Source organism: Chlorocebus sabaeus, chromosome 10, assembly GCF_047675955.1.
Source record: "Chlorocebus sabaeus isolate Y175 chromosome 10, mChlSab1.0.hap1, whole genome shotgun sequence".
NCBI classification, from domain to species: domain Eukaryota; kingdom Metazoa; phylum Chordata; class Mammalia; order Primates; family Cercopithecidae; genus Chlorocebus; species Chlorocebus sabaeus.
Window position 1 is genome coordinate 44,682,182 of NC_132913.1, and position 25,730 is coordinate 44,707,911.

Sequence of the window (25,730 nt, forward strand, 5' to 3'; positions counted from 1 at the left end):
AGGTACGTGGGCAGCTGCGTAAGACATAACTACCGAGCACCTCACTGGGGCTGGATGGGTGAGGACTCTTCTCTACTATGATGAATACACTGGACTTGATTCAATTATCAATCTTTTTGTGCAAAGGCATGCATTTCTCATTGGGGATTTTAGGAAAATTGCTAAGGCAGTGGCTTATAAGATAGTTGGAAGGAAGAAAGCTGAAGACCAGTTCAATTAGTGCCACCATCTTAAAAATAGTCAGTTAAAGCTTGTACTTGAGGCTGGGCGGGATGGCTCACGCTTGTAATCCCAGCACTTTGGGAGGCAAGGCGGGTGGATCGTTTGAGGTGAGGAGTCAGAGACCAGCCTGCCCAACATGGCGAAACCCTGACTCTACTAAAAATAGAAAAATTAGCCAGGTGTGGTGGTACATGCCTGTAATCCCAGCTACTTCAGAGGCTGAGTCAGGAGAATCCCTTGAACCCGGGAGGCAGAGGTCACAGTGAGCCGAGATAGTGCTGTTGCACTCTAGCCTGGGAGACAGAGGGAAACTCTGTCAAAAAAAAAAAAAAAAAAAGGCTTGTGCTAGTGCTAGTGTCCGTGGGTAAGAAATGGACAGAGTAGAAGCAAGAAGCACTGCAGAGGGATAAGCAAGTTGTGACTCCTAGGCATAAGGAGCAATGGGAGAGGGACTTGCAACTCTGAACCATCCTGGGGACCAGGATGATGCTATCACAAGCAGTGATAGCAGGGAACCTAAGAATTTTGCTGTGTTATATGACCCTAATTCATTACTACCACTACAGCCAAGTGCTACCAAAGAGTGTTCAACCTCTGAGGCCCAAAAATTAACTCAGGAAACCCTTGCCACATTGGGAAATCTAATTTTTTTTTTTATTTCACACTACAGAAGCCATTGGCAATGGAAGGTTAATAAGTAACAACATTTCACAGCTTTCCAAAAACAATCACTCTGAAAGCCAAACTAAATACTCATCTTGAGCTCAACTAGAAAATGGAGGGTCTGACCATCTCTTCAGACCAATATCCCATCAGGGAATCTGGCCTGAACATCAAAAGGCTGTCATGAAATTCATTTCAATTGCCATCTTCTTCTATCGGGCAACTGCCACCCTGTGGTTACCACGAAGTCATACTCTATCACTGAATCTTATGAGTAGGAGAAGTGCTTTGATGGCAATGGTGAGGCAGCTGGAGGTGGGCCTTTAAGGACCTGTTCAAAGGAATGGTTTAGAATAGTCTAAACTGTAAAAATAATCATAAACTGTATTAAAAGGAAAATGGAGTTAGTCAATGCTATGGATGCCCACCTGAGTGAAGAACATAGTGTAGGTAGCATGGCAGACAGCTCCTATAAGTAGCTGGAAATATTTAGCTCACAATATTGGCCTTGTCCCTCTGATAAATGTTTTTCAAATACACTTAAATATGAGCACAAGAAGGTCTTTTTCAATAGTGTCTCTGATTCTAAGCCCTTGTAAACACATTATTACCTATTGTTCACTCTAACACTATTGGGGCCAAACTGGGAAGGAGAGTAGAGCTCTTGGAGCTTGAATGGCCAAATGAAGATCCCTGTGAGATAAGACCTACAAGGGAATGCATGTGTGTGACGGTGGGGATTGATGTATTGCCAGGGGCCAGGTTGGTCTGATTCCGGGCTATCAGTTAAAGTGATGTGATGCTAGGAGAGAACAAGCGTATCAATATCCAGGGAATGGAGAAGGCTGAGAGCTGACTTGGAAACTGAGTGTGACAGTAAGAAGGACAGTACAGAGGAGAATACAGAGGAATAAGAAAGACAAAATAAGACACAACAAGGATGAGTTCCAAAACAAATCCATGAGTATCACCTTCCATCCTGTCTCCACATCTCTCTTATGCATAGCCTACTTTGCTGTGCTTGCCTCAGATGTGTTCTTCAACAGCAGACTTCAGCTGGAGTGACAGGCTTAGTTTCAATGTCAGAGGGCCAACATCAATGATACCAGTTGTTCAGGCCCTGCTCTGATGGGCATCTATGATATTTGTTAGCATCAGATCTAAGAGCAAACAAGACACATCCTCCACACTTGGCTCTCATTTCTTCTACCCAGTTTTACCTTCATATGAATCTAATGACTGTAGACCATGGAAGGCTGTGAACAATTTGGGTGAACTTCACTAGAAAGGGGAAGAGCTTCAAATGTTAACTGGTTCCTAAAGGATGCACAGTTTAACTGCATCTGCTCGCCAGAAGCTCAGCTTAGCACCGCACCTTGATTTCCCTTCACAATCAAAATGGCACTTCCCAGAAACCTCCTGGACAAAGAAAATAGCTCAGAGACATCTGCTAGTTACCCCAGGGGGATTATTTCAGAAGCACTTTTTCTAGCAACCCCTAACAATTGTCCCTGGTGGGATTTTATACTCTGGATCCTACTCTCCTATGAGCTAGCACCTCTCCTCCCCTGTTAGGTCAGCTCAGTTCACAGAGCTGCCTCCTCCTACACCTGATTCACAATTCAAAGTCCTGGACATTAATTAAGCACCTACTGTATACAAAACTGTAGGATAAAGCTGTGGCCAGTGAGGGATATGCCTGAGATAAAAAGATACTTACGGCAGATCATATTTTCCAAAGATGCCTTCATCAATATATCCCATCGCACCTGCTCTCCTTAAAATGTGAGTTGATTCTGGTTAAGACTGTGGCCACTACAGAAATGATGTCACACAATGTCCAAGAGTAAATTATAAAAAGCAATATGGTGTCTGCCCAATTATCTTGGGATGCTTGGAACCCAGCCACCATACTCTGAGGAAGTGAAGCAGTTCCACGGAAAGACCATGTGAAGGTGTTCCAGCCACAGTGTCACCTGCGGACGCAGCTGAAAGCCAGCATCAAATACCGCACATGTGAGCAACTGAGCCTTCATGTGATTCCAGCCCTTCACCCCTGCACCACCCCAGCTGATCTCCAGTGTAGCAAAGATGAAGTTTTCCAGCAAAGCCTTGTTCAAACTACAGATCTGTGGGAAAATAAATGTTGTTGATTTCAGCCACTAAGTGTTGGGATCATTGGTTACTTAACAGCAGATAACCAGAACGGCATAAATAGTATGACTTCAGAATTTACAGTGAATTCAGGGAGACAAGCATGTTCACAGATGCCTCAACCATGTCAGTACAAGGTACGACACATGTACTTTAATTGATCCATACATAAAAATGAATGTGCATGCATATGCATATCTGGTTTAGGCATAGAACATTTCTAACACAGAAAATTAACAATAGTTACCTCTGTGGAGTAGTCCTGGGGTGTTAGGGAAGGAAGAGTACTTCCCTTCTATTTGTCTCTTCATATGTTCTAATCCTTGTCTTATACATGTTCTTACGTCATAACTTCAAAAACAGTTTAAAGTGTCAAAGTAATAGTAAAATAAAAGAAAAAAAAGGCTAAACAAGTCCTATAGGTACCCCATGAAGACTACACTTTAGATACCCCCTGAGGACAGTAGGCAAGCAAGTTGTTGGGAAAAGCTGCATTTTATCTCTGTGTCTCAGTTTCGCATCTGTGTAAAAAATAGTGCCAACCTCACAGGATTTTTGTGGAAATTAAAGTTCTGTAGGACCACCTGACACAATAGCAAGCACTCAATAAAAATTAATAAAAATATCTAAGAAACCTGGAGCTGCTGAGTACTGGCATGGCACGTGAACACAGGGCCCCAAGTGGCAAAATCCGACTGTTACTGTAAGGAGAAATACCTTTTGTTCTCCTTATAGCGAAGGATAAAAAGGAGCCAGCATTTTAGATACAATGGCAAGGGAAGGTGTAATCTGGCTCTGATAACAATGTGATAGCTTCTGCAAATGCCACATTGACTTACATTTTCCAAAACACAAAAGACCATGAAATTAAAACCTCCATCCCACTTCCCCATTCTACTTCTCCTTCTTCAGGGTGTTCATTGGGTGTGACAAGTTGTCTGTGTATTACAGATGACTGTCATCCATAGGTGGCCTAGGAAATTGTGTTTACAATAGTTTTACATCTAATGTTTAGCTTCTCCTGGTATTTTAATAAACTAGACATTATCTCAATTATGTAAAAGAATTACCAATTTTTTCATGTGTTTTCATGTGTAGTTTTCCCATTCAAGTTATATAGGGTGGGCTAAGTAACTTAAACAATAGAGTGGGGTGATTCAGCCTTCTTCTTCCCCAAAGTATTCCATGTTCTAAAAAAGTCTGCAAAAACATGATCTAGTTGTAGAAGTATGAAGGGTTGGAGTAGTATAAGGGATATGGAGAAATTGAAATTGCCCATAAGATTACGTGATAGAAGACCATAACCGCAAGTATTTTCATAATTGACACGGAGTTATTTTAAGTTTTTTATATTTCAGGGTAATGGCATCATCATTCTGCTTGCAAAGTCAAATGAGTAATGATCAGTTCCTCTCTGATTCAGGGACTTCAGTTGTTGCTTCCTGTTAGGTTTAACTCACCCAAGTGTCTTAGAAACATGAAATATTGTTTCAGTTTGGTAAGGGTATCTGGGCTTGATTTTTTTTTTTTTTTTTTTCCTTACAAACCAGGTGTTTTACCCCATGCAAATTTCTGGCATTTCGGGAAAAAATTTTTGTTTTCTTATCTTCAACTTGAGGATGATTTCACCTACTCAAAATATAAGAAAACTCTTTACCTCCACAATTTTTTAGATGCAAAAACCTTCCAAAAATTTGAGAAATGATGCTGTGTGGTCAAGAATACTTTGTTGAATTTTATTAATTTAGCCACTTTAAATCCATTTTGGCATAAACTCGGTGAGATTAAATAAACCAAGAGAGTGACTAAATAACAAAATCTCTGATTCCATCACTCTCCAGTGAATATGAACAAATGTGTATGTGAATTTTAATGAATATGAAGAGTGGGCAATACAAATTGCATACTTGAAGTTCTTAGTGATACATTGAATTGAATTGTATAAGGGCATGAAGAGTTCCTAATTAATTCTATATGAAGTTCTTGAAAGAGGAAAAAAATTACCTACAGGAATTCCGTGACAACCCTTATCTGGGACTTTTAAATGCTGGTTTAAATCACCAGCAAACAAGTTGTGCATAGGATTTACATAGTCAATTCATGTTGATAAAACACAGCTCCAGGTCTTCCAGACCATTTCCTCCTCATTTTGGAAAAGGAAACCATCTTCAGATAACAAGCCAAGGACTCTTTTTGATATCTTGTAAGCTCCCTTTTATCACAAGTAGTTAGCACACAGACTGCTTCAACAGAAAGGCCACTGAGGTTCACATTACTTCAAAACAAGATGTACAGCCCCATTAGCCCATAGTCTGGGGCTAACCACTTCTTCTATTCTTAGCTTCCCAGGATCCATCTCTTACTCCACCACTGAAACCATCTCTTCAATGCTCTAATGAGAAACAACAGGACACCTACTCTAACTTCATTCCCTCTCGGTAAGGAATTCCACACTTTCCTACCCATCTGCCAAAGTACACACACCAGTTCACAGCCTCTTACCTGGGGAAGAGAATAAAAATTTAAACTTCTATTTTTATGCATTATTTCCTGCTCATTTGCATGGGCCATGTATGCTTGTCAATTTAACATAGTTAAATCCTGGGATGCAGTGGAGAACTTCAGAGGTCTCTAACTTTCCTTCAATAATGGTATCTGCCCACACAATGGAAGTTTATTAGTACATGAAAACCCTGCTTATTCAGGATCTAAACAACTGGAAAGCTAGAATAAGCAATTCTAATTCTGTAGCAAAGAGAAAAAACAGAAGTAAAAATTTTTTGTTACAAAATTTTGTTTCAAATAATAAAACTTCTACAGGATACCAAAGGGTCATTGTATTGGCAGGGTAAAAAAAGGGATTGCTGATGTTAATTTTGATTTGATAATCCAAGAACTTCTCTCCCTGTCCTCAAGAAGGGTGGTTTCAACTACAGAATTTCAGATCATTTTTCACCAAGAATTAACAGCCCTAAGCCCATAACGACTGACACCCAGCAGTCAGTACAAACAAAAATGAAACAAAACAGGAAGTCAGCACCTAGTGACTCGGACGGAGTGGTCAGACCTCTCTGCCACTTGCTGACTCTGGAGTCTGACACCCTTGCTCCCCTCCAGTGGGTCTGTTTGCCCTCAAGAAGACCCTTTTCTTGCCTTGAAACCTGCAATAACCATCAAAGCCACAGGGCCCATCTGGCTGTTCCAGTCAAGTTGCTGCCAGTGGTACCGGTAACAGGAAGCATGGCAGCACAGGTTTCCTGAGTCAAGGGTATTGAGCCCTGTGCTCAATGGAAGTTTGGTGTTAACAATGGTATATTAAGTTTTATATTTGTTCCGTATGCTGAGAATACTATCCAATGAACTGAAGTTTCTTAAACTCTCTGAACCTCAGTCACCTAAACCACAAGATGAACATAATAATATTTATTTTTCCAGACTTGTTCTGAAGATATGGAAAAAAAATGCCTAGGACAGTAGCTACTTACTGTCACTCAGAGACAAAACCCCGGCCGGGTACAGTGGCTCACACCTGTAATTCCAGCACTTTGGGAGGCCGAGGTCAGCAGATCATGAGGTGAAGAGTTCGAGAACAGCCTGGCCAATATGGTGAAACCCCATCTCTACTAAAAATACAAAAAGTAGGTGGCCATGGTGGTGCACACCTGTATTTCCCAGCTACTCGGGAGGCTGAGGCAGGAGAATGGCTTGAACCTGGAAGGTGGAGGTTGCAATGAGCCAAGATCGCGCCACTGCACTCCAACCTGGGTGACAGAGTGAGACTCCGTCTCAAAAACAAAAACAAAAACAAAACAAAGCCCTTAGTACTAGTCGTCGTAATAGTAGTGGTAGTAGTAGTTAGAAGTAGCAGTAGCAGTAGCATTAATAAAGATATTTGGAATGATATTAGAACAATGATGAGAAGGGGGAAACAAGCTGAGACCCAGCATATCACTGACCAACAAAGATCTGAAGAACAATCGCGGCAAGCATGAGGATGCTAAAGTTCAAGAAGTTTGAAGGCCAGCACGGTGGCTCACACTTGTAATCCCAGCACTTTGGGAGGCCAAGGTGGGAGGATCACTTGAGACCAGGAGTTTGAGCTCACCCTGGGCAACATGCCAAGACCCCATCTCTACAAAAAGTAAAAAAAAAAAAAAAACAAAAAAAAAAAAAAAAAAAACCTGGGTGTGGTGGTGGGTGCCTGTGGTCTCAGCTATACAGGAGGCTGAGGAGGGAGGATCACTTGAGCCTGGGAGGTCAAGGCTGCAGCGAGCCAAGTTTGCACTACTGCACTACAGCTTGGGTGACAGAGTGAGACCCTATCTCAAAATTTAAAATATCAAAAAAAAAAAAATTGAGTCAGTGAAGTCTGCTTCCCAGCAGAGCAGAGATGAATGTACAGAAGGCATCCTGGAGAAATGGCAGCATCACTTCAGCCCTCTCCACTCCACCCACATCCTCTCTAATGAGGCTGTTCACTAGTGGGGTCCATTCTCAGAGGTCACTCCAGTGGGTCTCAAACCAACCTCCAGAGAAGTTAGACCTGCAGTCAGACCCCAGAAGAGTTCTTCAATCCAGGGAAGCATCTTCAAGATTTTTCTTCATGAAAAAAAAAATCAGTTTTAATACATTTTTCCTTTTAATGTGTGTTAAATAACCCTGAGAATACACCTCAAAAATTTCAGTGATGCCATCATCACCGAGAACAAACGGAGATTAAAGATTTGTATGGCCCCATTGCTTGCCATAGCCTGTCCAGGCTTGGTTTGGATGATTGACTGCTCTGTCGCCCTGGCACTCCTGGAATCCCAGCGTATCCCATGGGGGGAGACCTGGAAGCATGAGACCCACAGCTTTAAGCCTTTCTTTTTTGGGTTCCGCATTACTTTTCTGGGAAACTCTCCCCCATCACTCCTTTTAAAGGGTAATCTGAGTGTCCTTTCTGTGGACTGGGTTCCACTACAGCACAAAGGATTTTTCTTAACACTGCGTATTTTAATTAGCTCTCTTGTCTGCATTTCCACTATACTGTAAGCTCTCACATGGTACAGTCTCTTTCCTCTTTTCCTCTGTGCATGTCTAGCACCTGGCAGAGTGCCTGGCAATGGTTCATGCTCTCTCTATATTTGCCATATGAATGGATGAGTGCTAGAGCTAGAGGTATTGGTGGCAGAGTGCATACATCACAGGTTAATGGCAACAGATTCCAAGAGGGAACAGAGGGGTTTATGGGACATGAAGTCAAGTCCCAGGCTAATACACCTCCATGCCTCTAAACAAACTTAGTGACTCCAAGGGTATTTGAGCCTACTTGTAGACATTCCAGTTTTAAATTTGCATTTTACAATTCTGTTTGTGACTTTATACTCACAAGCAGCAGCCAAAGTTATAGCTATACTACCGGTAGGTATGTACCACAGAGAGGTGAACTGGCCCAAGGGACAAGATGTTCCTGGAAACAGGCATTTGCATTTGAAAATTTGGCATTTGGGGTGCAGTACTTGGTGGCAGCCAAAACTGCCTTCAGAGAGAAAGCAGAGATGGAAGAAGAAAGTGAGAGTGGAGGAGTGTGAATACATATGCATCATCTCTTTGGCTCAGCAGAGCACAGCAGCAAAATAATACATATGCCATGATGATTAATGCCCTGGGACTCAGTCATGCTTTGCAGATCCAACAACCAGCATCTCATACCTTGGGCTGATGGAGAACCCAGTGCAATCTTACTGAGACTAAGTGCAAAGAAATGTTCTAGTAGAAAGAAATGTTGTAGTGACAATTCAATGGAAAATACAGTTTTAACTATATTTTATTCCTATAAAAGTTTATTGGGCATAAGCAATTATGTTTATGTTTTAACAAAAATATACTAATACTTCCTAAAAAGAAATTCAGGAAAACAACTTTTTATTCCACTCAGCCTACGTAAGTGATCACTTGCTGCTGGAATATGAGATTAGGTAGTGGAAGACAAGCTATAGCAAGAGAAGACAGGATCAAGGCCCCAGGGTAATTTGAGGAGGCAGGGAGAAACTGAAACAATGAACATGAGTGTGTGGACCAGGCATCCATTATGCTGAGAACAAGTATGGAAAGGCCTGACTTCAGGAGGCCTTGCTCAGTACCAAGAAATCCAAGTGAGAACTAAAAATTAGGGACATAAATTCTCCTTAGATTCTATAGGCAAGAGATAGAAATATCTACCTTCCTGGGAAATAAAGTGTTTGAAGAAAATAATGAGACCTTCAAACTCCTCTAAGGCATTTTAGAAAGTCTAACTGCAATAAAGGTAAAAAAGTTGGAAACTTTCACATATTTAGACTATAAAAATCAAAGTAATAGCTAATAGACAAATTACATCTACTTTTGCTACCCCCCCCCCCCCGTGAAATTATAATATTGCATAAATTGGAAAGGTCATGGACTTAAACAAAACAAAGAGAAAATAGAGACTGATTTTTGAAGATGTATTATTTTGAAAACATCTTAACCAAAACATTATAGAGGTTGAAAAGCTATGTGGCATCTATAAAAATGTAAATTTGGGCAGGGAACTGGTTTGTTTTAGAAAAACACTCACTTTTATCACAAGACAGAGAAGCTCAGGTCTTTCCTTGCAGCTGTTCTATACACTTCAGTGCTTTGAAGGAGCTGGCCAAGAGCACTAATTCCTCCAATATTTCTATTTGCTCTAAACTCCATTTCAACCCTACCATCACTTCAGATTTGAGGTCACATCCATGAGCCTCTCACCATTTCTAATGATCTGCCCTTTTTTCTTTGTCTCTGTATTTCCTGTTGTGGTTGTTTATTTTTCTTATTTAAATACATTTTTCCCATTATTATCTTTCTGTTGTAGATAATTTATAAAGTAGAGAGGATCCCACTACCACCAAAAATCATCATAAGCATTTATATTAACCTCCCTAGTCCTTTTTCATTATTGATTTTAACCAAATGAGATAATTATGCATAAATAACTATGTATACTCTCTTGCTACACTTAAAACATTACACACCATGGAGTACTATGCAGCCATATAAAAGGATGAGATCATGTCCTTCGTAGGGACATGGATGAAGCTGGAAACCATCATTCTCAGCAAACTATCACAAGGACAGAAAACCAAACACCGCATGTTCTCACTCATAGGTGGGAATTGAACAATGAGAACACTTGGACACAGGAAGGGGAACATCACACACCAGGGCCTGTCATAGGGTGGGGGGAGGGGGGAGGGATAACATGAGGAGATATACCTAATGTAAATGACGAGTTAATGGGTGCAGTACACCAACATGGCACATGTATACATATGTAAGAAACCTGCACGCTGTGCACATGTACCCTAGAACTTAAAGTATAATAATACAAAAAAAATTCCAAAAAATTGAAATAATACCAAGCAGCTTCTCTGACCACAATGGAATAAAACTTGAAATCAACAATAAGAGGAAGTTTGGAAACTATACAAACACATGGAAATTAAACAGTATGCTCTTTAATGACCAGTGGGTTGGTGAAGAAATTAAGAAGAAAATTTGAAAATCCTTGAGACAAATGATATGGAAACACAACATACCACAACCTATGGGATATAGCAAAAGCAGTACTAAAAGGGAACTTTATAGCTATGAGAGCCTACATCAAAAATAGGGAAAACTTCAAATAAACAATCTAATGATGCAAAAAAGCAATTATCTTAAAACACTATTTGTTACACGTAAACACTAACACTACCCACTATAATTTTCTTTTGTCACTAAGAACTAATCACAACATGATTTTAATAGTGACATGACACTCTATACTGTAGTGGAACCATAATTTTCTAATTTGGTAGTAATCTTATTTTATTAAATATTGTTATTTCTAATATTTCACTGTTAGAAATTACAATGTGATCAAATCTGAACATAAATCTTAGTCCATATAACTATTAGGATAAATCCTTACATTTAAAAAAGTGGTTTAAACCCCATTAGAAAGTGGGCAAAGGACATGAACAGACACTTCTCAAAAGAAGACATACATACGACCAACAAGGATATGAAAAAAAGCTTAATATCACTGATCTTTGGAGAAATACAAATCAAAACCACAATGAGGTACTATCTCACACCACTAAGCATGGTTATTATTAAAAATTCAAAAAATAAGGGATGCTGGCCAGGTTTCAGAGAAAAGAGAACACTTATCCACTGTTGGTGGGAGTGTAAATTTGTTCAACCATTGTGGAAAGCAGTATGGCAATTCCTCAAGAGCTGAAAGCAGAACTACCATTCAACCCAGCAATCCCATTACTGGGTATACATGCAGATGACTATTAATCATTCTACCATAAAGACACATGCAAGCGAATGTTCATTGCTGCACTATTAAAGATAGCAAAGACATGGAATCAACCTAAACACCCATCAAACACCATCAATGACAGACTGGATAAAGACAATGTGGTCCATATACACCATGGAATACTATGTAACCATAAAAAAGTAATAAGATCATGTTTTTTGTGGGAACATGAATGGAGCTAGAGGCTATTATCTTCAGCAAACTAATGCAGGAACAGAAAACCAAATACTGCGTGTTCTCACTTTTAAATGGTAAGAACTTATGAACACAAAGAAGGAAACAACAGACACTTGGGTCTACTTGAGGGTGGAGACAGGGAGGAGGGAGAGGAGCAGAAAAGATAACTATTGGATACTGGGCTTAAAACCTGGGTGATGAAATAATATGTACAACAAACCCCTATGACACGTGTTTATCTATGTAAATGAACCTTCATATGTACCCTCAAAACTAAAAGTTAAAAAAAAAAGTGATCTGAAAAGTATAACTATTTTTGAATCTCTTGATGGATATTGCTAAATTATTGGCAGAAAGATTGTGTGTGAAATTACTGATCTCGCAGAACTCCCAACAGCTTTAATTATTACCAGTTAAAAGTCTTCGATAAAATGTGCTCTGTGGAAAATGCTTACCAATTTTGCTTTATTTTCCATTTTTAAAAATTTGCCTTTCTTATTTTACAAAAAAAATAGTATTTTTCATATTTTCTTCATTTTTTTAAGCACTTCTGTCTTCTCTTTTGTTATTTTCTTCAGTGTATATAAAAATCATAATTTCTTACATGTGTTAGTTATTTGTCTTCATTTTATTTATGACATACAGAAATATTTCTTTTTATTCATCAGCCTTTCCTCTGTGATTTTCTTAATTGCTTTCATGTTGAGAAAATCATTTCCTACCCAGAGATAAGATAAAATATTCATCTATATTTCTTCCAAGTTATTTTGGTTTAACTCTTTATATTTAACTCTTTAATCCACTTGGAATAAAATAGGCAATTATCTTTAAGTGGGGATTGGCTAAACTGGACTTTTCAATCCAAATAACTCATTTCTCCAAATAGCAACCCTTGTTGGGTTGGATAATTTTATAATGAAACTATACCCTAGTTTCAACCTTCAATCTATTTATTTTTGTTACATAAATAGTTCTAATTTTTAACCAGTTCCATATTGTTTTTATTATTGTGGCTTTTGGCAACCCAGTAGAGTGATTAAGAACCCTACTTTGAAGCAAGGATGCTTTTACTGAGATCTCAACTCTACCCCTTAGTAATTCTCTCACAGTGGGCTAGTTGTGGCCTCTCTGTGACTCAGTTTCTTCATCTGTGAAATCGGCATACCAATATTACTTCCCTCATGAGGTTGCTATGAAGATTAAATGAGTTAGTTGTACAAAATCTCTTGTGTCACAGAGAAAAGTCTGAGAGACCAAGGCACGGAATGAATGTCTGTAGCTAAATGTGAAAGAACAACATTGTAGGCAAATATCAGTTTGCTGAAGACATTTCTCACAGCTATGCCATGTCCAACTTGCCAGCTCCTCTATTTCTCATAACCTGGTTTCATGACTAAAGCTGTGAACACAAAAAACAGTATTCTAAGAAAACAGAATCTCAACTTTCAGAGACTGCTGTTTTTCTAGGTAATAAAGAGTCTCTATAGAGTTGCGTCATTCAGAACAATAATGGTGACACATAGTTTTCTGCAACTTTGGAAGCAGATTCACTATCAACGGTAAGCCTTCCAGGAAGAGGCGGTCTCTCCTCACCCACCTATGCTGCTCCCTACTCATCTATCAGTAGCTATGAAAATAAAATGCAGAGAGAAGGTAGAAGGCTCAACTGCGTCTATGATGCACTAGACATTTTCTGTCCAAGGGATGGAGTCATAAAACAAAACATTATGTATGGGGCTTAATACCTGGGTGATGAAATAATACGTACAAGACCCTGTGACATGTGTTTACCTATGTGACAAATCTTTACATGTACCCCCAAACCTCAAATAAAAGTTTAAGAAAAAGTTATTCTGTCCCATGCAAAGGTGAAGAAATCTGTTAGCTATCTATTTAGAAAGCCAATTTCTCTGATTTGGCTACCTGTGACTCTAATATTTTTATTATCAATTAATCTTCAGTATATTTTATTTTTAGAGCAGTTGTAGGTTCACAACAAAATTAAGTGGACAGTGCATAGAGTTCTCATATATCCCCTGCCTCCACATATGCACAGCCTCCCCCACTATCAGCATTAGGCACCAGAGTGAGACATCTGTTACGGCCCCTCTATGACTCATTTTCCTCACCTGTGAAATGGGTATACCAATATTACTTCCTTCATTATGTTGATATGAAGATATTTAATAAACCTATATAGCCAATCATTGTTACCCAAATACAAGCAATCATTTTTACCCAAATGTAACCCATGTTTACATTAGGTTCACTCATGGTGTTGTATATTCTATGGGTTTTGACAAATATATAATGATACATGCAGCATTGTGATATCATGCAGAATAGTTTCATTGCCCTAAAAATCCTCTGTGCTCCACTTGTTAATCACTTCTTCTCACCTAATCTGTGATCTTTTCACTGTCTCTACAGTTTTGCTTTCACCAGAATGTCATATAATTGGAATTATACAGTATGTAGCATTTCCACATTGGCTTTTCTCACTTACTAATATAGATTTAAAGTTCTTCCATGTCTTTTCATGACTTGATACCTCATTTCTTTTTAATATTGAATAATATTCCATCATATGAATATACCATAGTCTCTTTATCTATTTGCCTATTGAAGGACATCTTAGTTGCCTGTAAGTTTTGGCAATTATGAAAAACATCCACTTATAGGTCTTGTGTGGCCTTAAATTTTCAACTTATTTGGGAGAATACCAAGCAGACTGGATCCTATGGTAGGAGTATATTTAGTTTTATACGAAACTGCGAAGCTGTCTTCCAAGGCAGCTGTACCATTTTGCATTTCCACCAACAATGAATGAGGGTTCCTATTGCTCTACATTCTCATCAACATTTGGTGTTGTCAGTGTTTTAGATTTTTGCCATTCCCATAGGCCTGTATTAGTATCCTGTCATTTTAATTTACATTTCCTGGTGGTAGATCAAGATGGCAGAATAGAAGACTCCACCAATCGACCCCCTCCCATACCCCAAGGACACCAATTTAACAACTATCTATGCACACAAAAAGGCATCTTCAGAAGAATCCATAATCAGGTGAGCACTCATAGTACTTGGTTTTAACTCTGTATTGCTGAAAGGGGCCCTGAAGATGTAGAAAAAAAGACACAACCCTTCCCCTCCACCTCCCCACCCCAGCAGCAGTGGTATGGTACAGAAAGCTTGTCTGTGAAGTGGGGGAGGGAGAGTGCAGCAATTGTAAGGCACTGAACTCAGTGCTGTTCTGTTCTAACAAAAAGGAAAACCAGTCCAAACTTAGCTGATCACCCACCCAAAGAAGGAGCATCAGCTAAGTTCTCACCAATCCCAGTGGTAAGAACTGGAGTTCCCACAAGCCTCACCACCATGGTCTAAAGTGCTCTGGGGCTCTAAATAAATTTGAAAGGCATTCTAGTTCACAAGGACTGCAACACCTTGGTGAGTCCTAAGGCTAAACTGGGCTCAGAGACAGTTGACTGAAGGGGCATGTGACCTACTGGGACACTGCAGCACCTAAGGCAGGGCTGCTATTAACACTACCCTAACCCCAGGTTGCATAGCTCACAGCTCCAAAAGAGACATTTTCCTTCCACTTGAGGAGAGGAGAGGGAAGAGTGAGCATGAATTTGTCTTGCATCTTAGATACCAGCTCAGCCAAAGCAGGATAGGACACCAATTGGAGTCATGAGGCCCCCTTTCCAGGCCATAGGTCCTGGATAACATTTTCAGACATACCCTGGGCCAGAAGGGAACCCATTGCTTTGAAAGAAAAGACCCTTTCCTGGCAGTATTCATCACCTGCTAAGTGAAGAGCCCTTAGGCCCTGAATAACCAGCAGCAATATGCAGGTACTAATTGAGGGTCTTGGGGGAGACTCTGAAACTTGCTGGCTTTAGGTGACTCAGAACATTCCCAGCCATGGTGGCTATGGGTGAGATTTCTTCTGCTTGAAAAAAATGAAGGGAAAAGCAAAGGGGACTTTATCATGCACGTTGGCCACAGTGGGGTAGAGCACCAAGCAGGCCTCTTGGGGTCCTCAATTCCAGAACTTGGCTCTTGGATGGCATTTCTAGACCTGCGCTGGGCCAGAAGGGAGCGCACTGCCCTGAAGGGTGAGTCCCAAGTCAGACAGTATTCACCACAAGCTGACTGAAGAGACTTTGTGCCTTAAGGGAACATTGGTGGTAGTCTGGTAGCACTCCCTGTAGGCCTGTGGTGGTGGTGGCCATGAGGTGAGGCTCCTCTGCCTTTGAAAAGGCGAGGGAAGAGTGAGATGGACTGTATCTTGTAGTTTGAATGCCAGTTCAGCTGCAGTATAATAGAACGCGGGCTAGACTTCTAAGGGTTTTGACTCTAATCCTTGGCTCCTGGGTTGTACCTCTGGACCTGAATGGGGCCTGGGGGAACTTGCTGCCCTGATGGAAAGGACAAGGGCCTGGCTGGCTTTGCCATTTGCTGATTGCAGAGCCCCAAGACCTTCAGAAAACACAGGGAGTAGCCAGGGAGTGGTTACAACAGGCCTTGGGTGAAATCCAGTACTGTGCTGGCTTCAGGTCTGACTGAGCACAGTCATAGTGGTGATTGCCACAAGGGAGCTTGTATCACTCCACCCCCAGCTTCGGGTGGCTCAGAATAGAGAGTCTCCATTTGTTTGAGAGAAAGTAAGGGAAGAGAAAAAGAGTCCCTTCCTGATAATCCAAAACATTCTCCCAGATCTTGTCTAAGACCATTAAGGCACTACCTCTACAAGTACGCAATAACCACAGTGTTACTGGTGCCTCTTGAAGCAGATACAGCTTAGATCACAACATCCAAGTCCTTTCAAATATCTGGAAAGCCTTCCCAAGAAGGACCAGTACAAACCCCAGACTGCAAAGACCATGATAAATACCCAGACACAGATTGAACATCTACAAGTATCAAGACAACCCGGGAAAACATGACCTCATTAAATGAACCTAATAAGGCACCAGGGACCAGTCTTGGAGAAACAGAGATATGTGACCTTTCAGACAGAAAATTTAAAATAGCTGTTTTGAGGAAACTCAAAGAAATTCAAGAGAACACAGGAAAGGCATTCAGAATTCTATCAGATAAATTTAACAAAGAGGTTGAAATAATTTAAAAGAATCAAACAGGAAATCTGGAACTGAAAAATACAATTATCATACTAAAAAATGCATCAGTTTCTTAATAACAGAATTGGCCAAGCAGAAGAAAGAATTAGTGAGCTTGAAGACATGCTATTTGTAAATACACAGTCAAAGGAGACAAAAGAATGAAGGATAAGAAACAATGGAGCATGCATACAAGATCTAGAAAATAGCCTTAAAAGGGCAAATCTAAGAGTTACTGGCCTTAAAGAGGAGGTAGAGAAAGAGAGCTGTAGAGAGTTCATTCAGAGGGATAACAGAGACTTTCCCAAACCTAGAGGAAGATATGAATATCCAAATCCAAAAAAGGTTATGGAACACCAAGCAGATTTAACCCAAAGAAGACTACCTTGAGGCATTTAATAATTTGCATTTCCTAATGAGATATGATGTTGAGCATCTTTTCATATGCTTATTTGCCATCTTTTGTTCCTCTTTGGTGAATTGTGTTCAAATCTTTTGCACGCTTATTAATCTGGTTGTACATGTTCTTATTGTTGAGTTTTACAATTTCTGTGAATATTTTGGATAACTTTCCTTTATCAGATAAGTCTTTTGTAATTATTGTATCCCAGTCTGTGACTTGCCTTTTCATTCTCTTGACAGCTTCCGTTGCAGATGAGAAGTTTTCAATTTTATATCAATTTTTGTTCCCCAAAGTATACAAATGTAACAGGCTACTAAGTACAAGTTTTTCTGTTACCCCAAAGTTGGCAATTAATGCCACAATATTAAAATAGAGAAGTTGGAGAACTGATAACAACTAGAGCTGACCACCTTCTTTAAGGCTTACGAGGCCATAACCAGGTAAAGGCTCTGCTGCTCTAAATCATCACCCCAAACTGTACCTTCTCCCTCTCCAGTCAAATCTGAAAGGAAGAATGAGGTGAGAACAGAGAAGAAGGAAATGATTAGAGGTGCAAGGTAGCCTTGGTAGGGGTGGGAAGAGAGTAATGCTTCAGTTTTCTATCTATTCCACCAAGACATGCCTCTCACCACTGAACCAAGTGCTGGGGCTGCCATGAGAACCACTCTTAAAGCTTGGAAGGAGTGCCTGTAGGAAGAGGAGGCCAGCATTTCATTTCTAGCTTTGACATCTGCACCTGCAGTGGCCTTGCCAATCCAGCCCCTGTACCTACCTGAACTGAGGGGAAAAAAAGTGACATAGAAAAGGGAGAGAGCACAGCCTTGGGGCAACCCACATGTGTATCTCCATGGGCCATGTGAACTTGGGGGAAGTAGCTAGGTTTGTGTTATCTTGACAAATTCTACCCACAAGGATTGGCCATTGAAAGCACATCTCAGCAGCAGGAGCTGGGGAGTGTTCCATGTATGAGATATCAATGACTGTGCCGTGGTGAGGTCCCTTAGGGGCTTCTGAAAACTCCCAGATAGAGACTTCTGCCTCTCAGTCCACATTAACCACAGAAACAGTCAACATTTTACAGATGACAAACTTCAGCTGCACTATTAAATGTGAGAGACTTGTCCTTTTTATTCTTTCCCAAATCACCACAAACTGTGGAACCCTAGAAGAGGGAGAAGGCGATAGTATCCCAGAGGCAGACCACACGCATGTCTTCTGTTCCCGACACCTTATATCTGATCTGTGATGTTGGAGGGAATAGCTCTAAATTAGATTGAGATTGAAGCTTTTCTAACACTAAGTTGTTATGGTTTTGTTTTTTCTATAGAAGCCTAACCAAAAGATCACAGGATCTGCCCAAGTAAAAGAGAAATTTGACAAAGCTTAAGTAATTGAAAAAAAAAAAAATCTTACTTTCCTATATATGCCCCGGGGAAATTCAGAATATTCAGCAAAGTCATTACTAAAAGTAAACAAAATAATATGATATTACTATTAGGAAGAGAAGTACTTCATTAAAGTGGTCACAAATGAGAAATTAAGGAGGACACTAAGCATACACTCCATACTGTATTTTTAATAATAATTAGGAGACTTTAAATCAAAGAGCAAACTATATAAGATTAATAATGATGGCACTCAGTATAGCAGATTTACAGCATATTATAGTAGTAGTAACATGGGCTACAGAATGAGAAAGACCAAGATTCAGTCAAGTATTTTGATGAATGGCCCTCAATTTGGTTTTATCTGATGTTTTGTCATGAATTCGATTGAAGCCATAAATTACTGGAAAGGCTATCACGGAACTGTATTTTAACATAATTGAAAGTATTTTCTTCAAACAATTTTGAAATTGTATTTTTTCAACGTATTATATCACACATTTTATCTCTTATCAATAACACTTTTCATGGGCATTATTTTCTCATCTGAGGAGATGGAGACAATAAATAGATTATATTGACATATATAATAGACTAGTGCAATAATATGACAGTATGGCTCAGATAACTTTTAAAAGCTATGACAATGTCTACTGTCATCAAGAAATATTAATTGGGTGGGAAGAATTTGAGCTAGGCTTTGCAAGGTAGGAAAATATTGCTAACCAGGGAGGGTGAAACTTTATATACCAGGCAAAGAGGCAGAGGAAGGAATATATTAGGAATAGGAACCCATAGTATGGCATAAAGATGCTGTAAAGCCATCACCCAGCAGATTTTGAAATCTTTTCAAAAATATTGCATTCTGTTCTAAAATATAACTGTGAAGTAGATGTCATCATCTTATTTTCACTAATAAAATTAATTGAGGCATAAATAAGTTGAATGATTTTTTACTAGACCACTCAGTATAAACACTACATGAAAAGTCAAATCCAGATTATTTGGATTTCTAATTTTATTGTCTTTCCATTACATTTTTAAGATTCTCTAACATTAACTTGGAATAAATTGGTGTTGAAATAAAAAATTATTCCATCTAGGCCGGTCACGGTGGCTCATGCCTGTAATCCCAGCACTTTGGGAGGCTGAGGCAGGTGGATCACGAGGTCAGGAGATTGAGACCATCCTGGATAACACAGTGAAACCCTGTCTCTGCAAAAATACAAAAAAAATTAGCCAGGCATGGTGGCGGGCGCCTGTAGTCCCAGCTACTCGGGAGGCTGAGGCAGGAGAATGGCGTGAACCCGGGAAGCGGAGCTTGCAGTGAGCCGAGATGGCACCACTGCACTCCAGCCTGGTGACAGAGTGAGACTCAGTCTTAACAAAAAAAAAATTATTCCATCAAAAAATGTCCTGATGTATTTACTACCTCTGTGACCTCTCAGAATCCACATGGGAAATGGCCAGAGTAATGCCTTCTAACAGGGTTACTGACAGGATTAATGATGAAATATGACCTAGCAGATGATAGGCACTTGAAAAACGGTGGCTACTGTTGCTAGCATTTTTTCTTCATCATTTATTCATAATTACCACCTATTAAGGTGATTATTTACAGAAAAGATATCAGTGACATCCAGAATCATAACAGTACTGGTAAAAATATATTTAAGTGGAAATTTTGGCTTATGGAAAAAAATCATAATTCAGGGTAAACAAAATTCCTCAAAGTAGCTAGCATTTCACAGTAACTTAGCTGCCCTAGTTTATGGACTACTCTGTAGGTAAGAAAAATATAAAGTGATGGGTTTTGTCCCATGCTATATGGCTTATAACATTGTATCAGGACTGGAAGGGCACTCAGAGGGAACATTTAGGCCAAAGGAGGCTAAAGATATGCTCAGGGACATCTGATCCTACCTCAGCCCCACTCATCCTTCATCCTTCATATGCCCCATCTGTGTGTTTGCTGGATGTTTCTATCATACCATACATTTATGTGCTGCCAAATTTCATCTTTGTCATTTAAGGAAGGCACCTAAGATACCAGTATTGGTTCTTCTGCTCTTGGTACTTCATTTCGGGGGAGTACTTGGCCTCACCATCTGATTCAACACCACTTAACATTGCACTGATTGACCAGACAAGTATTTGACTCGTGAAAGTCTGTTTGATTTGTGATCCCTGTATTCCCTCCCCTCTTTGACCATTATTCTCTTTATTCATTCTTCCTTCCACGCAGAGGGGGTAGCAAATACAGTAATTTTTTTTTTTTTTTTGAGACAGAGTTTTGCTCTTGTTACCCAAGCTGGGTGCAATGGCATGATCTCGGCTCAGTGAAACCTCCCTCTCCCAGGTTCAATCGATTCTCCTGCCTCAGCCTCCCGAGTAGCTGGGATTACAGGTATGTACCACCACACTTGGCTAATTTTTTGTATTTTTGTAGAAATGAGGTTTCACCATGTTAGCCAGGCTGGTCGCGAACTCCTGACCTCAGATGATCCGCCTGCCTCGGCCTCCCAAAGTGCTGGGATTACAGGCGTGAGCCACCACACCCTACCGGGGGTAGCAAATATGAACCAGTCACAGTATTTAATGCATTTCACTTTGTTCTCTTTAGAAGTTCTCATAATTGTTGTCCTGAGGAAAATCAATTAAACTATTGACTTAAATACCATGTGGGATCAATTATAATTCCAATTAACTGTGCCATCTGGGTTGCTCATTACCACTTTTGGAAAAAACTTGTTATAGTGAGAAAGTGTGTCTCCTGTCCTCATGTTTATTCATCATTAGGTCTAGAATTTACCGTTAGACACTGCCCCTGCATCCTCAAGATCCCACAGCTAACCTCCTCTATTGTGATGCCTTGGGTCTGTCTGCCCCAAACCATTTTTCCTGGTCACAGAGGACTTGTTACTGGCATCCCTCTTCCCTTCCCACTGCAAGAGCTAACACTTACTAATTCAATACATGTCAGTCACTCTGCTAACCCACTTTGCATGCATGATTTCTTCAAATCCCACGAGGTAGACAATACTGTTCTCCTCTTTCAAAAAGAAAATACTTGAACCTTAGAAAGAGAAAGATGCCTTTTCCAATGCCACAGTGTGTTCAAACACAAGTCCCTGAGACACAGGCACTGCCCCTCAACCCAGCTGTCCTGAGCCTTTCTCAGAGCCAGGTTCCTGATGTGTTCTGAGCTCATAAGCCTTTAATGAGATAAACAAGATAGAGAACCCCAGAAATGTTTCTCAAAATTTAGATCCTTCAACACCAGCATCTTTCACAAAATATAGATTCCCAGGGAAACACATCCCCCCACCTCATACTTACTGAACCAGAATCACAAGAAGCGAGACCCAGGAACTAGTGCTTGAATACCATCCAGTGGGGGTTACATGCTTAAAAGTTGAGATCTTCTGTCCTGTGTCTTTCTTACAGAACACCTCAAGTGTACTTAACAAAGTCTCCCCAGAGACAATACCCTGACTCCTGGTTGTCTATCCCTAAAATGTAACTCGGATATGATCTGGATTTGAGAGAAAACTTTGTGATACACTCAAAGCTCACCTTTTGACTGACAATTTATTTGATGAAGTTTCAGCTGCCTCTGGCTGAGTTCCGAGCCCTATGTCACAGAAAGCACATAAAAGCAACTAGTCTGCTGATCTTTTTTGTAGCAGCCACAAAAAGAGATACTCTATTCAATTAAAATGTTTGTTGATTTTCTATTCTTTGCAGATAATACAGAGGTGAAAGGACAGGGTTCCTGTCCTGAGAAAGGCTGGAGTAGATACAGATAAGAAAATAATCAATTCTCTCTCTCTCTCTCTCTCTCTCTCTCTCTGTCTGTCTCTCTGCCCCTCCCTCTCTCCTTCCCTCCCTCTCTCTCTCCCTCTCCCTCTCCCTCTCTCCTTCCCTCCCTCCCTCTCTCCTTCCCTCCCTCTCTCTCTTTCTCTTTCACACACACACACTCCCATGAGCCAACTCAACCTGTCTTCATTAGAATATCACGTTTGCGTTCTAGTGCTTAACCAATGTAAAATTGACTTTTCACCATCTCCCTCCTTTCTTTTTTCTTAATAAGAACCTTCAACTTCCTAGACCAATCTCTTGTCTCTTCCCTTCTCCTTGTGTTGATGTCATACTCTTGCATGCATTGAACCCTTCCATTATCAAAAATAGATGTCTAAATGTCATAAACTCAGCATCTGCCTTGACATAAGATATCCCCATAGCAAATCCACTGATATAAGAAAAAATAGGCGAAACCTAGTATCAACAAGTAGAAGTCCAAAATACTTAGATGATGAGTCAGTCAGCTTACTCATTAAACACTTGAATAAAAACTTTCCAGCAATAATTTCCTCAATATGATATTTATTTGAATATATAACACTGCATTAAAATTTGTTAATTTCTTCCCCTCCCCAAGATCAAAGGAAATAATGAATAATGAGAATCAACCCACACCATTCAAACTCAAACCTACCATAGAACTCTGGTTGGCAAATCTCAGTCAGTGATTCCTCCTGGTTCCCAAGCCAGAGCATAGGAGGTTTCGTCTACTCTGCTCTAAATAAATGTACAGCCTTCTGAAATGCAACAGGTCATTAACATAATGAAAAAGGAAATACAGCCTCCCCCTAATTCTCACCTCATCTTCCCTGAAGTGAGTTCTCATCCATTTATTTCAGGACATGGACAAACTGTCTAGTATCAAATACTCACAAATAGAGATTGGAAAAAAAAAGAAAAATTCGATGATGCCTATGTGATTCTCAAGCTCTGTACAAATAAAAAATTCATCTTATACTGAATCAGGTGGCAAAAGAAACCATTTCTTTCTTTCTTTCTTTCTTTTTTTTGAGACGGAGCCTCGCTCTCTCGCCCAGGCTGGAGTGCAGTGGCCGGATCTCAGCTCACTGTAAGCTCCGCCTCCCGGGTTCACGCCATTCTCCTGCCTCAGCCTTCCGAGTAGCTGGGACTACAGGCGCCCGCCACCATGACCGGCTAGTGTTTTGTATTTTTTAGTAGAGACGGGGTTTCACTGTGTTAGCCAGGATGGTCTCCATCTCCTGACCTCGTGATCTGCCCATCTCGGCCTCCCAAAGTGCTGAGATTACAGGCTTGAGCCACTGCGCCCGGCCAGAAACCATTTCTTATCTGGTGTTACTCCCAAATAAATGTTGTACTTGTGACTTTCATGTGGACTCAGCTTTCCGGGTTTCATATGCTACTTACTATAATCTAACTACAAATTCAGCTCCACCTACTTTTGTTTTCGGGTAAATAATGAGTGTATTTTAGTTGGAAGGAGTTTCCTTCTATATATATATATATTTTAAAAACAAAACCTAAGCCTTACTCTTGGTTAACTTCATGTGGTTCAACTAAAGTCAGACTTAGAGTTTTTTCTTTGAAGCAGGATAGACATCACTTAGGTTGCCTATCTTCTTAACAATGCCATGTTGGCTTTTTTCCATGTGATATTTAATTCCAACCCCTAGAAATAATTTGTAGAGAGAGCAAATTTGCCACATGTACAGCAATTAACATGAAAAATTTTCCACACACATAGAAAAGCTCATGATATGGTCTGGAAAACAAGCCACTTCCAACTTGTGGAAAACTGAAGGTGTTCTTGCCTTTAAGGCAAGATCTGCCTCCGATAGTCATTCTAGTTATTCTGAACCTGTAACTGCCTCTCCCTGTTTTATTTTGAGATATTTATCATGTGTGATCAGTTGAAAGTTAACCTGGTGTAACACAAAAAGAAAAAAAAAACTCCTTTGCTTGAATTTGTTCACAAAGGACATCCATTCTTAACAGAAAACATAGCTTTTGTTTTCCAAATCGCATGTGAGTTGTTTAATTATGAATTCCTAACAATGATGGCAATTTAAACAATAGTTACAAATGCACTGGAAACTATTGCATCCTTGGCCAACCATATGTGACACAGAACTCCGTTATTTGCCATCATCAAATATGAAGAAAATAATGGGGAAAGAAATCATAGCAGTTGAAAATTGTACTCATATAAAAGAAATCTGGCTTATCTTATGGGTTCCTCCTAACAGAACTATGTAACATTTTGCTGCCAGTTACTAGCCAAGGTTTTGTATTATGTATATGGGCCACATAAAACTGAAAAAACAGTTGCTTCCACACATACCCCCAATTGCCTATATAACACTTCTATCTCCCCTTCAGGATCTAGCTTAATGTGTCCTCACGGATGAGTCTGTCTGTCCAACAGCTCCTTCCACAAGTGGTCAAGCATCTGCATGCCTCTAAACACCAATCCCCGTAAGAATCACTAGTATCGACCCAAGTTTCATTTCTCCTCGGTGGCCTTAAAGAAATCTTTTCGATGTTTGCTGTGTCCCTACCTGTCCTGTAGTGCTGGAGCTGGCTGGAGAGAGGCAGTAAAGGCCGTGAGGCTGCCCTGTGGGAGACACTGGCTCTGCACAGAGCTGGGGGAGGGCACATTGCTGGCAGCTGGAGGAAGAGGAGGAGGAGGAATTTGTGTGCCACTGCAAACAATACACAGTGCCAACAAAAACACCATCTTTTTCCCAAGAAGTTCAAAGCACTTTGCAAACATTAACTTATGAGCTCACATAGTCATGAAGCAATTATTACTTTATTACACCCTTAAGATAACTACTGCAAGCAAAGTGACTAGGATAAAAATAATGCATTCATTGTTTCATTATTCCTTGGCTATTTATTGCATACCTACTATGTGCTGGGCACTGGAGGTGAAGGAGCTCCTATGGGCTCTCACACTACTCCATGTTCTTTTGCCAACCCAGTTAGGGCACTAAGCACCTGGCTACACTAGTTATTATGTTTATTTACACTTTATTTTTGGCCAAATTGTTTAATGGAATGTGCTCCATTCTTCAGAATGCCTATAATGTGCTAAGTGCTAAGCGAACAGACAAAGGAAAAACTTTTAAAGTCACCTATAAATCTCATTACCACTTTAGGAACTGGGGAATAGCAATTCAAAGTGCTTTCTTTTAAGATGCCGTAAACAAGCTTTAGTGTGTGCAATCTTTGTCTCTTTCAAAGTCTGTGGAATTGCCATAGTGAATAAGGAGAGTTAAGATCAGTAATATCGTGCCGAATAGTTTATATAAATAATCTATATATTTTAAATCATTAATTAGATGAGTAAGCATGTTTGGTGATGCAGAGAGCCTTTATCCATGGGTCTTTTTATGATCT

At 40.0% G+C, this 25,730-nt stretch overlaps 1 protein-coding gene across 5 annotated transcripts in view; it reads right to left on the bottom strand.

Moving 5' to 3' along the window:
- The window catches only part of CYTIP (cytohesin 1 interacting protein), a 77,181-nt gene extending 52,197 nt beyond the window's left edge, over positions 1 to 24,984 (bottom strand). The window contains exons 1-2 of one of the 5 annotated variants that reach the window (XM_073019703.1): positions 24,887 to 24,984; positions 22,984 to 23,086 (exon numbers count right to left, since the gene is read on the bottom strand). In XM_073019703.1, the coding sequence (XP_072875804.1) occupies positions 22,984 to 22,986 (3 nt within the window). In that variant the 5' untranslated portion in view covers positions 22,987 to 23,086; positions 24,887 to 24,984. The remainder of the gene's footprint in view (positions 1 to 22,983; positions 23,087 to 24,886) is intronic. The other 4 variants (XM_038002099.2, XM_007965017.3, XM_038002100.2 and 1 more) reach the window with 4 other exon arrangements.
- Positions 24,985 to 25,730: the final 746 nt, after the last annotated feature.